Here is an 11,812-nt window from a genome sequence, read left to right as displayed (position 1 = left end):
ATAGTTTTTAAATATTCCAATCTCTGACTTATGCTTATTAATTGTTGTGTTTTTTGCTTACCCCCCATTAACTCTTCTTCCTATGCAATTAGTTTTGCCGCTGTGTTAATTTAATTAAATTTAATTTATGGTTTACTTTTCACTATTTTCAATGCTCTGCCATTCGATCCACAACAATCTGCTACGCCTTGTTACGTATTCAATTTATGCTATAACTCTCTTTCTTTTTTTTAACATTAATTACTTTAACATCTCGCCCGATGTTCGTCTGAAAAAGAAGCCTTTTCCGTGCCTTATATTTCGTTATTATCGGAATGTTGCATGTTGGCCGCAAAATGAATGAATTAATGCATTGAAAATATGACTCTGTGACCCCTGGTTTCATGGCAAACAAAACACAATATTAACATGCAAGGACATTTCTTTTACTAGGCGCTGACAACACGAGTTTCTCCCTCCCCCCACTGCCACTGCCACTGCCACTGCCACTCCCACTTTTATTTGATTTCTGGTTGGAGCATCCACACACATATTCGCTCATATTTTTGTATAGTTTCTTGTTGTTTTTTTGTTGTTATTTTTTAATTACACTTTATGTGCCAGCTCCTCCTCGTGCTCCTGCTCCTGCTCCACTCTCCCCCGTGTTTGCTTTCCAATAATAATTGTTTATATTGCTGCATATACCGGTCACAGCTGTGCCAGCGCCAGCGTCGCCAGTGCGAGTGTGACAGCGCCCAGAGCGCTGCAGCAGATGCACTGAGAGGCGCCGGTGAGCGCCGAGTTGTCCGGATCGCCGTTGGCATACCGCTTGGAGCCCTCGAGGCCGAGCAGATTGGGCGAAATGGTCGTTGGCGGCGCATTGCTCAACCCAATGCGCAGCTGCACACTCTTGTGGAACACGTGCAGGATGGACACCTCGCAGAGCAGCATTATGTTCGGCTGATATTTGGGCATCGCCTGGAAGAAGCCCTGCAGCACCTGACTGTGCGGATAGATCTCCAGCGAGGAGTATGTCGTGGAGCCCTCAAACGCATCCTGTGTGATGCGCTGCAGCGGGGTTTTATAGACCTAAAAAAAAGAACAGAAAAGAACAGAGCAGAAAGAGCGGGAATCAGTTCTCCCCATTAGCAGCCAATCTTGAACCTTTCACTCACCTTTCGTCCATTGATGTACCATGTTATGTTCGCCGGTGGATAGGAGGGGCCCACAGTGCACACAGCCTTGAAGTGGTCATTGGCGCCAATCACCTTCTTGTCCACCTGCATCACGGGATCATCTTTGGGCAGCTCAATCACCTGCATGTGCGCGGAGCGTATTTCCGTGTGAAAGAGCGGCGCATCCTCGGAGACTTCGCACTGATAGCTGCCGCTCAGCTCACGGCTGACACCCTTCAATGTGACGGACGTGGCATCCGAATTGGTGAGCTGCAAGCAAACGGGGAGGAAGTGGCATTAAAGTCGCATAATCTGCTGGCAGGAAAAGCGCAACCGTTGCAATTTTTGTGTTGCTAATCAACGAGGCATGAAGTGCCACAGGGAAGTGTGTGCATGCCCATCCGTTCCCCCTGATCGTTGTCACCGTTTTAGCATATTCTGTTAATTGCCAGCCATCGTTTGCCACTTGGCAAACAGTTTGCTGCTCTGCAATGTGCAATACCCTACTCAAAATCCACTTCAGCAGCGAACAGTCGCGATTATCATCTGCGTCTGTGTGTGTCCTTTTATCGCCCGCTCTGGCCTTTTGTATTTAAGTTCAGACAAACAGCAAAACCCATTCGAGTTTTGCATATGCCACCAAAGCCAAAGCCGAGCACCGAACGTTGCCCTGTCCCATGCCCTGCCCCAACGCTTTGTTTCATTTGCATTCGTACTAATCCGTGCATGGCTGCCACTGCCACTGCCATTGCTATTTGTTTGCTTGTTGTGAATGCCGCTGCCTCGTATTGGCACATTCCAGGAATCCCTACAGCTCGTGGCCCGAGGCGAACAACAGCTTTTTACGATTGTTTCAACACTTTGGCGCATTGCTCGCCAGTTGCCCAGCAGCCGCCCTGCAGCCCGGCTTTTCTATTTAGTTTGGTTGTTGTTTTCTTTCCTAGTTCTCTGCCAGTTCATTCGCAGATAACGCGAATGTCGATAAGGGCCGCCAGGCACTCGCTAACACACAGGACACTGGGATCTATGGCTGCTGCGCGGTTGCCATTTTGGCATATTGGCTCCATGAATGCGACTCCTGGACCTGCTGCATGTGTGTGCGTGTGTGTGTGTGTGTGTGTGTGTGCACCCGCGGCACAGCTAGCGCTGTGGTTGCAGTGGCTTTTGGATTTGTCGACGCTGATCTCGTTACGCAATCGTAAAATGAAAACAAATGCGAAACGTATTGATAAGGTTCTCTATATGCAGCGGAGAGCAGGGAGAGCCAGGCACTGCCACTGAGTGTTGCACGCTCTGTGTGCTGTGTGTGTGTTTGTGGCATGAATAATGTGCACTGGGGCAGAGCCAACCCATGCCCTCCCATATGTATTATAATTTTGTACTACACGAGTGCACTCAGAGAAAGTTGTGGAGTGGTGAAAAGAGATCTGTCTGCTAGTGGATTAAATGGCATACAATTTGGATTTGAATATAAAAGGCTTTTTGTGTGTGATTTAAATCGAATAAAAAATAAAGTGAAATAAAAGATAATAGGTAAAATATGTTTACACTTTGTGGAAAGTTTTAAATTTACTTTACATATGAAATACAAATATTTGTTGAATAATTTAGGTATCCGAAAAGCTTTATATATTTCATACCTATTTTATTGTATTATTATTTAAGCCTACAAGTATTTTAAAGGGTTTTAAATGTAATTAATAAATACCATAAAATAGTTATAAAATATTTAAAATGTTTAGGAAATCAAAAAAAAAATGTACATAATATAATTAATATGTTTGTAGTTTATTTTTAATATATTTACCTCGAATAAAAATCAATATAAATAAACATCAATAAATATTTTCAATAAAATGTCAAAATATAATTGAACAAAATATATTTTACCAATATTAAATATTAAAACAAAACTTGGAAATATCGGAAACATTAAAGTTTACTTTGGATACGAAATTTATATCTATTTATGTATATGTTTTAATCTCATAAAAATTAATTTCAAGAAATATTTTAGTTTCCATGTCAAAATACAATTAAAAACTGTATAAATCTCGTTACACAATTTAAAATCTTTCTGCAAATATTAAAATAAACTTCCACTTCTTTCTCTCAGTGCACTCGCTCGTTCAGCGTCCATCTCTGATGAGCTATTAAAATACTTTCAGCCCACTCAAACCAGAGTTAGCTCACAAGCAGCGCCTAATGCTCGTAATTCTCTGAACTTTACCACATAATAAATGTTGTTGTGCGGCCATTTGGCGTTTGCCACTTGCCAGCAACCACTTGCCGCTTGCCGCTTGCCACTTGCCCCCGTTGATATGATTTCAATCCGCATCTAATTAAATGACACTAATTATGTAATCAAACAGATACACAGAGACAGACACGGCCAAAAGTTGTTCCTGTCGCTCGTCCGTTATTTATTCAGTAGTTTTTATGCCACAGGGCACGGGGCTGGTTGCTGGGTTGGGTGTGTGCGGCTTTCTGTCATATTTATTTAATTGCATGTGACTTTATTTGTTGGTGCTCCTGCTGCTGCTGCTCTGCTCTGCTCTGCTCTCTCTCTGTGCGGAAGCGGAAGTGGCAGCGCCAGGAAGCGCGCCAAACAAAACGCAAATGTCTGCCATTTTGAGGAATTATATGCCCAGTCGTGCACCCTCGCAGCGCTGCTACTTGCTTCCTTTTGCGAGCTGCTGCCTGGCTCCCCCCTTCACATGTGAAAACTGTAGCCACTCGCATGAGATTCAAGCCACCAGTTACCAGCAGCAGAACTCAACTTAACTTTGCTTTTGTCGTGCAGAAACTTTTTTTCCCTCGACTTTTTTCCGTTCCTGTTTTCATATTTATTCTTTTTTGTGTTTTTATTTGCTGCCTTTTAATTTCTATTTATATTTTATATTGCTTTAGCCGCAGCTGTAACTTTGTGGCATGTAAAGAACGAAAAACAAAACGAAAATGATGCCACTAAAGCGTAATTTTGCATGCCACAAACGCACACACAGAAGCTGTGGCACGTGGAGGGGAGTGGAGTGGAGTGGCTGCCATGTGTGAGAGTAAAGTATTGTTTCAATAATTCTGGCTTTATGAAATAATAACTTTACTGCAAAAAGCGCTGCGAGGCAGGGAGGAGAGAGGAAGAGCTAGAGCTCCGGCTCGAGCTTCGTCGAGTGGTAAGAAGACAATGAATTTCATTGCAGTTGCCCCCAAACCCCCAGCCAGCGCTCGGCTCTGTCTGGCTCTGTGGCTCCTCCTCGCTGAGTTTCCGCTGTTTGTTGTGAAGCAATTTTAATTTTAGCCAACGCTCTCTCTGTCGCAGCTGCAGCCTCGTTTGCATGCAACACTTTATGAATTATTGCTGTATCAACTCAAGTCGCGGTGGCCACACCACACACACACCCACACACACACACACACACACAACCACACACACACATTCGGATTCTATTTTGCTCTCTCTCGCATGTGCACGTATTATGTCATGCCGAATTTCCGTTGCCTGCGAGCATTGTTGTAAGTAACGGCGCTGGCAATTCCCTCATGCCACATGCCCCTGCTGCATGCGGCATGCTCCTGCTCATTCCATTGCAGTGGCCGCTGCTGGCATTTCACAACTTCGACTGCCTAACGCTTGTGCAAAAACCGACCACAAATTTAGTGAATGAGATGTTTCCGGTGCGGTTGTTATGCTGCTCCTGCCCCAGCCAGCGCCACGCATTGTTGCAACCAGCTAGCTGGCAGTGCTTCGAGCTCCAGTGTACAATTTTTGGGTGTTTGCAAAATGCATGGCTTTTTATTGTGCTCATTGTTGGCGGCGGGCGGCTGGCGGCAGGCGGCAGGCGGCAGACAACAAACCAACACCCAAAGCCAATGCTGGATGCCACTCGGACACTGTGGAGCACTGGGAGCTAGTTACACTCTGCGATTCCGATTGCAACTGTCGCTATGCCACTCCTGCTGCTATCCCACTCCTCCCTCTAGCACACTTCACGGAATGCATTTCGCCTTTTATTTATTATGTTTATTTGTTGCCATTTGTCATACACACAACACAACGCAACACAACAATTTTTAGCCAAGGCCGCCGCCGCCACCGCCACTCGACGGCGTAAACAAGCAGCTAGGAAAATAGAAAAATAGAAAATGGAAAATTGCACTGGCTGCAGAGGGGTGTGCAGAGAGAGGGAGGGAAGAGCGCCTGCATGTGACTGGCTTGAGTGGATAATGGTATTTGAAGTGCGGGCTCTGGCTCTGTTTCTCTCTCTGGGTTTTGTTTTTTAGCTCTAAAAAGTGTGTTATAGCTGGGGGGGATATGGCGGATATATAGATGCTCATATTTCGATGTGAGAACAACAAATGTGTGGCTCCGATTATGGCATCATTTCAACATGGAATGAGGTTTTTTCTCTAGCAACTTTAGCTGATTATTTTTTCACATTTTTGCCTGCACTTCTTGCAACTTTCCTGGCTAAGCCTTAACAAAAAGAAGGGCACACCCACTGCTGCATGGCGCATCCTAATTAACAAGAGTCCTGCTGCCCCAAAGAGAAGTCCTGCAAATACGGGAGCAACTTTTTCGGTCACTTCTGGTCTTCGGTTTGTGCCTTTGGGCTTGGGTTTTGCTTGTATTTTTGCTGGCTGGCAGTGCATTACTTTTAAGCGGCGCACATTGCTGTGCATAAATGTGAGGCGGCGGCGTGTCGGGTTATTAACAATGTTAAAAGCAAGCGCCAGGACATTCCGGCAGCAGGCAGAGACAGAGACAGAGACAGAGACGGGGAACGGCAACTGGAACTGCCACTGGCTGCCATTACCACAAACTTAATGCGGAATAATTCCTTCCGTGTTGACAGTGTGCAAAAAGTTGTTCGGGGAGCCTCCAACAAACTCCACAGCTAAGGGGAAAGCCAGTGGCAAGGACACTGAGGCAGCGGCAGTGGCATGAGTAGAGGCCTGCTTGCTGGCGATTTTTATTGTTGTGGCAGACAATGAATAAGCCGCAAAACTTTAGTGGCACTTGGCATATCCTATTCCTGCTCCTGCTGTGACCCTTGGCCTTACCCTTGCACAGCCCTGCCCCCCTCTGGCTCAGCGGGTGGCTGCTGCTGCTGCCGCTCTCTCTCTCGTAATTGTGTTTTTAATTGAAGATTCGCCACCGAAGCGAGGCGCAGCGCTTTCTGTCTCTAAATTAAAAATTTAATTACATTTAACATGATGATTTTTTCCCGTTCATTTTCCTCGTTTTTTATGTACTTATGTATGTGCGTACATATGTATACATTTACGTTTACATTTACATATGTACATGCATATTTTTCTGCACTTGTCGCTGGGGTGACATGTGCCGCTGCCGGCGCTGCTGAATGACTTTTGAAGTTTGTCGACGACGCGACTTGCTATCTGCCTCTTGCGTCCCGTGATATCCGCCTTAATATGCATACATTTACATTCCAATAACGCTCAAGTGGACGACACGAGTGCACTTCGGTCTCTGGCCACGCCAGCTCCCCCCACATGGACCCACACAAGTGGTGGTGGCATGTCAGCGGCATCATCATCATCAGCAGGAGCTCCAGCAGCAGCTGCCATTCAAGTGCTTGCCTCCTTTATGCGCCACCTCTGACACACACATGGAGAGTGTGTGTGGTGCACGGTGCATGGTAACTTTTCTCATTAAGCCTTCGCCGTGTTTAGCTGTTTGAAATGATTTAGCAAACAAGTAAAACAAGTCAAGTTATAATGTTTTAATCTCAATTACGGCACTTGCCACAATTTCGAGTCGCACATCCATCTGCCACTGCCGCTGCAACTGCAACTAGATCATGGCTGTGGCAGCTGCACCTGCCTGCTGCCTGCTGCCTGCTTGGCATAACTTAAAAATTCCATTTTCCATTTTCCATTTGTGGCTTGGACTCTCGACCTCTGCCCCGGTGTGGCCTTTGACGTACGCCTCTGCCATTCGTTAGTGCTGCTATCAATTTAAGTTTAGTTGTGGGGGCCAGTGGCGCCCCATTTCGATCTGCCCCCGAGTGCTGGCTGTTGGCTTTTATTATTTTGTTGTTGTTGTACAAAAGGTGCAGCTGCTGGCAGTGGCTAAAACTCTGGTCTAACCTTCAAACTTAATTGCACGGCGAATGCTGTGGCTAAATCATTTGCATTATGCAATCGAGGCTTCAGCTCCCCACCTCTCCTTCCTCTCTTCTTTTCTATGGCTTTCTTCATTGGGCCATGACCACTTGCTCCCTCTTGCTTTTCCTTATGCTTTTCACCTGTTTTTGAGGTGGTTCATGGCTGATTGCGTCCTCAAGCAGTTCTCTTCGCAAATTAAAATGTATTTCCACTTGGGGGCGTTGCCTCTACACTGCCTCTGCGCTCCACTCACATAAGTAGGCTCTTTCCAGCATCACATTAAGCCACCAATGCGCTCAATGAATAGTTTCCGATTCGCCAAATAAAATCAAAAACAAAAAAAAACTAAAGAGAAACCAAAGAGGAAACAACAAGTGAGAGAGAGAGAGAGAGAGAGAGAAAAGAGTGGGTAGGAAATGAGAGGAAATTGGAAATAATTAACACGCATAGCCGCATGCCCCCCCACGGCCACGCCCCCCAGCTGGCCTCCAACTGGTGCTGTTGGCCTGCAATCGAAATATTTAATTAGTGCAAAAATGCCTTTGAATGCTAATTAGTGGCAAATTAACATTCGAGCAGCCAGCAGGCAGCCGGGCAGCTCCTCCTTTTATTCTCTCTCGTGTTTCGCTTTTCTCTCTTTTCTTTTCTCTTTTCTCTCTTCTATTTTTTATATATGTTTTTCTTTCGTTTTTTGGTGTCTGCTGCATTGGGGCAGAGTGCAAATTAAAGACACAATCAAAGCAAATTAATCAAGTCCGGCAGGGGACACACGCCCCACTCCCCACTCTCTCCTGCTGATGGATGTGGCCAGTGCCCCACCCCATTATCGATGCCAGCTGGGTGGGCAGCTCCTCCATTACATAAAACAAACATTACTCCATCATGCAACCCCACACCCAACACCCTCCTCCTCCCCTCTTCATGCCATTATTTATGATTATTTAACGTTCCCCTTTTCAGCTCTTTTTTTTGGCGAATTTTTGTGTGAAAAATGTGCCCCGAAGTGTTTGTAAATGAGTTTGCAGTTTTATGTGCGGACGAATGAGTTTTCAATTTATATTTCCCTCCGCACACACACACACCCGCACTCACACACACACACACATTTTTCATGGCAAATTCAATTTTATTTATTTATGATTATACGACAATCGATTCGTTTTAACATGCAAACACGGCACCCCATACAGAAGAGGGTTTATACACTGCAATGTCGAGGGTTTGCGCAGGGTATACGCGATGCAAACATGTGCAGCGGAACAGGCAGTGAAATTATGATTTTTGGCATTTACAATGGGAAGGAAAATTGCGCAGAAAGGCGCTCTAATGGGTATCTAAGCTAATGGCAGCTATTTCAGATATTATTTACATACATTTTTGTAGTCTTTCCTCTCCATTCATGGAGCATCTCCCACTTCCAGTACTCCATTTCTTTCGTTTCCCTGCAGCATAAATGAATAGCAAACGCTGTCCTCCTGTCTCTGCTCTCTCTGCTGCACATTTTCAATGGTTACGTATCCCCCTGCCCTCTCTGTTTGTTCTGCGGTTAAAACTGGAACCGGCTGCTGATTTTTAAATGGTGTTCAAAAATATTTGTTGGTGTTTCCCTGGCACCGATTTTATTGCCTACTCTTGCGGCTGTTGCTTTTATTAATGAGCGCTGCATGGGAACAAACGGAACGGAATGGAATGGAATGGCAGGGAATGGCATGGCATGCACAATGCTGAGCACTAGCAAGGGGTCTACACATATGACCCGCCAGTTGCTTGTGTTCGGGGGGGTTTTTCGGTTATTTGTTCGCTTTTGTGTGCATAGCGCCATAAACTATTTTGCACTTTTCGCCATATTTCAAACAGCGGCAGGGATAGGGCAGGGCTAGGGTTAGCGGCAGTATCTGCATTTGGGTTTGGTCTGCATGTTGTCCCAATTCTGCACACACAACACACACGACACACGCACTATGTAAATTGGAAAGAACAGCCAAACACCCAAACGAATATTGTAAATAAAAGTGTACAAATATTCGTATGCCATGGCAATAGAAATGAAAAGTGTGACCCAAACACAGAGACACAGAGAGAAGTGTAGGGGCAAAACCCGCAGGGACAAGACGCTGCCACCATTTTCACATTTATAAATATTTTCACAATATTTTTTCGAACACATGGCCGCCCGTCGCTGCTGCGCACTTGTGATTTGTTCATTAAATGGAGAGTGAAGAAAGGACACAATGGAGAGGACCCCAGCACATGCCAAGCTTAATTAAACTTACATCAACATTAATGCCGGCAACGGCGAAGACAAATGTGGGCTTGGCCTCGCGGGGTACATAGCGATAGAACTCCTCCTGGCCAAAGTACCAGCGAACGGCATACAGTGCAGCCTGCAAAACGGAAGGCAAAATGCGTTAATGAAGAGGCTGAGTGGAGCAGCAGCAGCAGCAAGACAAAGTGCAAGTAATTATAATAATTAAGCATGCCGCCGCTGGCAATATCCTCAGAGCCTGCCTGCCTGCCTGCTTCAGTCTCTGTTGCTGCTGCTGCTGCCACTGTTGTTCCTTGAGGATATGTCACTTACCTGCTCCAAATCATATTGACAAGACAATGTCGCTGCATTTCCCATGATGACGGCCTCCGGCACAAATATCTTCAGATCCTTCAGGCAATGAGCTGCAGTAAATACACAAAAACAAAAACAAAAACAATATCAGCAGACAGCACACATGTAAATGCACTTGACAGTTTGTTCGTGACAGAACTGAGAGAGAGAGAGAGAGAGAATTGCGAATTTCGTGCACTGCATGTGGCAACAATTTGAATTCGATTATGCCCCCAGGCACAGCACACAATAAAACAGAAATTGAACAAAAAACGAGTGAAAATAAAACTCAATTATGCGCGGGGCGGGGCGTTTGCCAAAGGACAAGGATCAGGCCTGCCGCCCACGCCCGGGCCCGGGCCCGCGTGTTAATTTATGACAGTGGACCCAGGGCCAGAATTTGGCTTGCATTTAATGCAATTTATTTGCATTTTATTTCATTTCAGTTTCATCTCCATTTCGATTCATTTACAGAGCGACAGAGAGCCGGCGCCCAGCTGCCACACACACGAATTATCCACATTAAATGGCCATGACTTATCCCAGCCAACATTAAGTGGGAAAATGTTGAAATAAATTGCAGCAAGAGCTGAGCTGCAACTATTTCTATACATGCAATATCCTGGCACGTAATCAACTTAATTGAATACATTCGGATACGCGCGGCTCAGGATGCGGATAAATACTGCCAGACGAGAGCGTGGCATGTGGCAGCGGCATGAAAACTGATTTAAAACAAATGAAGTGTCCATCGATTGGCGTTTTTTTGCAACGAACGAATGTGGCTTTAATTGAACAAACCGAAATATGAATCAAAAGCAACGCGTTGGCATTTATGGAAAGGGAAAAGTCTGGGCTTGGGTTCTGTCTGCTGGATTGAGGCATGAGCCACACACTTACCGCTGAGCATTAGCTCGCTGATTATAATCCAACTGAATGCGAGCATATTGAATGTGGAGCGCAGGAGTCCTGCGGCTGGCCCTCTGGCCACTCGTTCGCTGGCCATTTTGCTGCTGCTCCTTCTGGCTTTCTGGCTTCCTCGTTGCTGCTGCGTCTGTAAAGAGTTTAGAGTGCATGAGCAAGAGCATGGCAAAAGTTCTCAAGCATCAGGCGTATAATCATATTTGAGATGAAGCTCTCTGGCTGCCTCCTGCTCTCAGGCTTTATTGATAACTGGCGCTCTCTCTCTCTCTCTCTCTGTCTCTGCCCGGCTACTTGTCAGAAGTTTCAGTAGCTGCACATTGAAATGTTGCCCTTAGTTTTAGTCTATTTATCCAGCCACTCTGCTAGTCCATGTCTGTGTCTATGTCCCTCTCCCCTTTGTCTTTTGTCTTGGGTTTCTCGTGTCACTCGTGTCTCCGCCTGCTTTGACAACTTTGTTGCCTGACACGCGCAAGAGTTTCAAGAGTTCGACGTGCTTAAAAAACTTTTCTGCAGCAATGCGAAACACAAAAATCTTTAACTAAACAGCAGCACAAACGATGTGTCTGTCTGTGTGTGGCAAATAGCATTAAGCATACGCAGCGTATGCCCCAGGCAGATGCACCACCCACTGATTGACAGCTTTGGGCTACGCTCTCTCTGTCTCTGTGTGTGTGTGACAACTGAAATAGATTGGATGTGCGAGAGAGACAGTCAGAGAAGAGACAGAGAGACAGATGTATAGCTGCTGACCACAACATTGAAAACAATTGTCAGTTGCTGCTGCCTGATGGCTGCCTGGCCCTTGCATTTGTAACTTTTGCCTGAAACATCTTGTTCTGTTCTGTGCTGTCCCTTTGTCCTGCTGCTGTCCTTCGTTGCTGCTGTTCTTGTGTATCAATTAGACCACAAAATCAGCAACTGTTTCTGGCAATTGTTTAGCTTCCATTTCCCACTCGAGCCGCAAAAACACAGAAGCTAATGGTCAAAAGCAAAAGCTACACAGGGG

General features: G+C 45.6%; 1 protein-coding gene across 1 annotated transcript; it reads right to left on the bottom strand.

Moving 5' to 3' along the window:
* Positions 1–532: 532 nt before the first annotated feature.
* On the bottom strand, positions 533–10,927 carry LOC117898166. Its single transcript, XM_034807375.1, has 5 exons — positions 10,783–10,927; positions 9,862–9,953; positions 9,557–9,667; positions 1,155–1,424; positions 533–1,068 (listed from the first exon to the last, which is right to left on the bottom strand). Exons 1-5 carry the CDS (start codon positions 10,886–10,888, stop codon positions 688–690), a joined length of 960 nt encoding a protein of 319 aa, XP_034663266.1. The 5' UTR covers positions 10,889–10,927; the 3' UTR covers positions 533–687.
* Positions 10,928–11,812: the final 885 nt, after the last annotated feature.

The sequence above is a fragment of the Drosophila subobscura genome, chromosome O (assembly GCF_008121235.1).
Source record: "Drosophila subobscura isolate 14011-0131.10 chromosome O, UCBerk_Dsub_1.0, whole genome shotgun sequence".
NCBI lineage: Eukaryota > Metazoa > Arthropoda > Insecta > Diptera > Drosophilidae > Drosophila > Drosophila subobscura.
This window is presented reverse-complemented; position numbering and strand designations above follow the sequence as displayed.

Excerpts from the sequence above, each read along its gene's own strand:
- LOC117898166 (XM_034807375.1), bottom strand. The coding sequence starts at position 10,888 with ATGGCCAGCGAACGAGTGGCCAGAGGGCCAGCCGCAGGACTCCTGCGC. Across the intron at positions 9,954-10,782 it reads CAGCGAGCTAATGCTCAGCG|CTCATTGCCTGAAGGATCTG; the intron begins GTAAGTGTGTGG and ends TATTTACTGCAG. Across the intron at positions 1,069-1,154 it reads GGTACATCAATGGACGAAAG|GTCTATAAAACCCCGCTGCA; the intron begins GTGAGTGAAAGG and ends TCTTTTTTTTAG.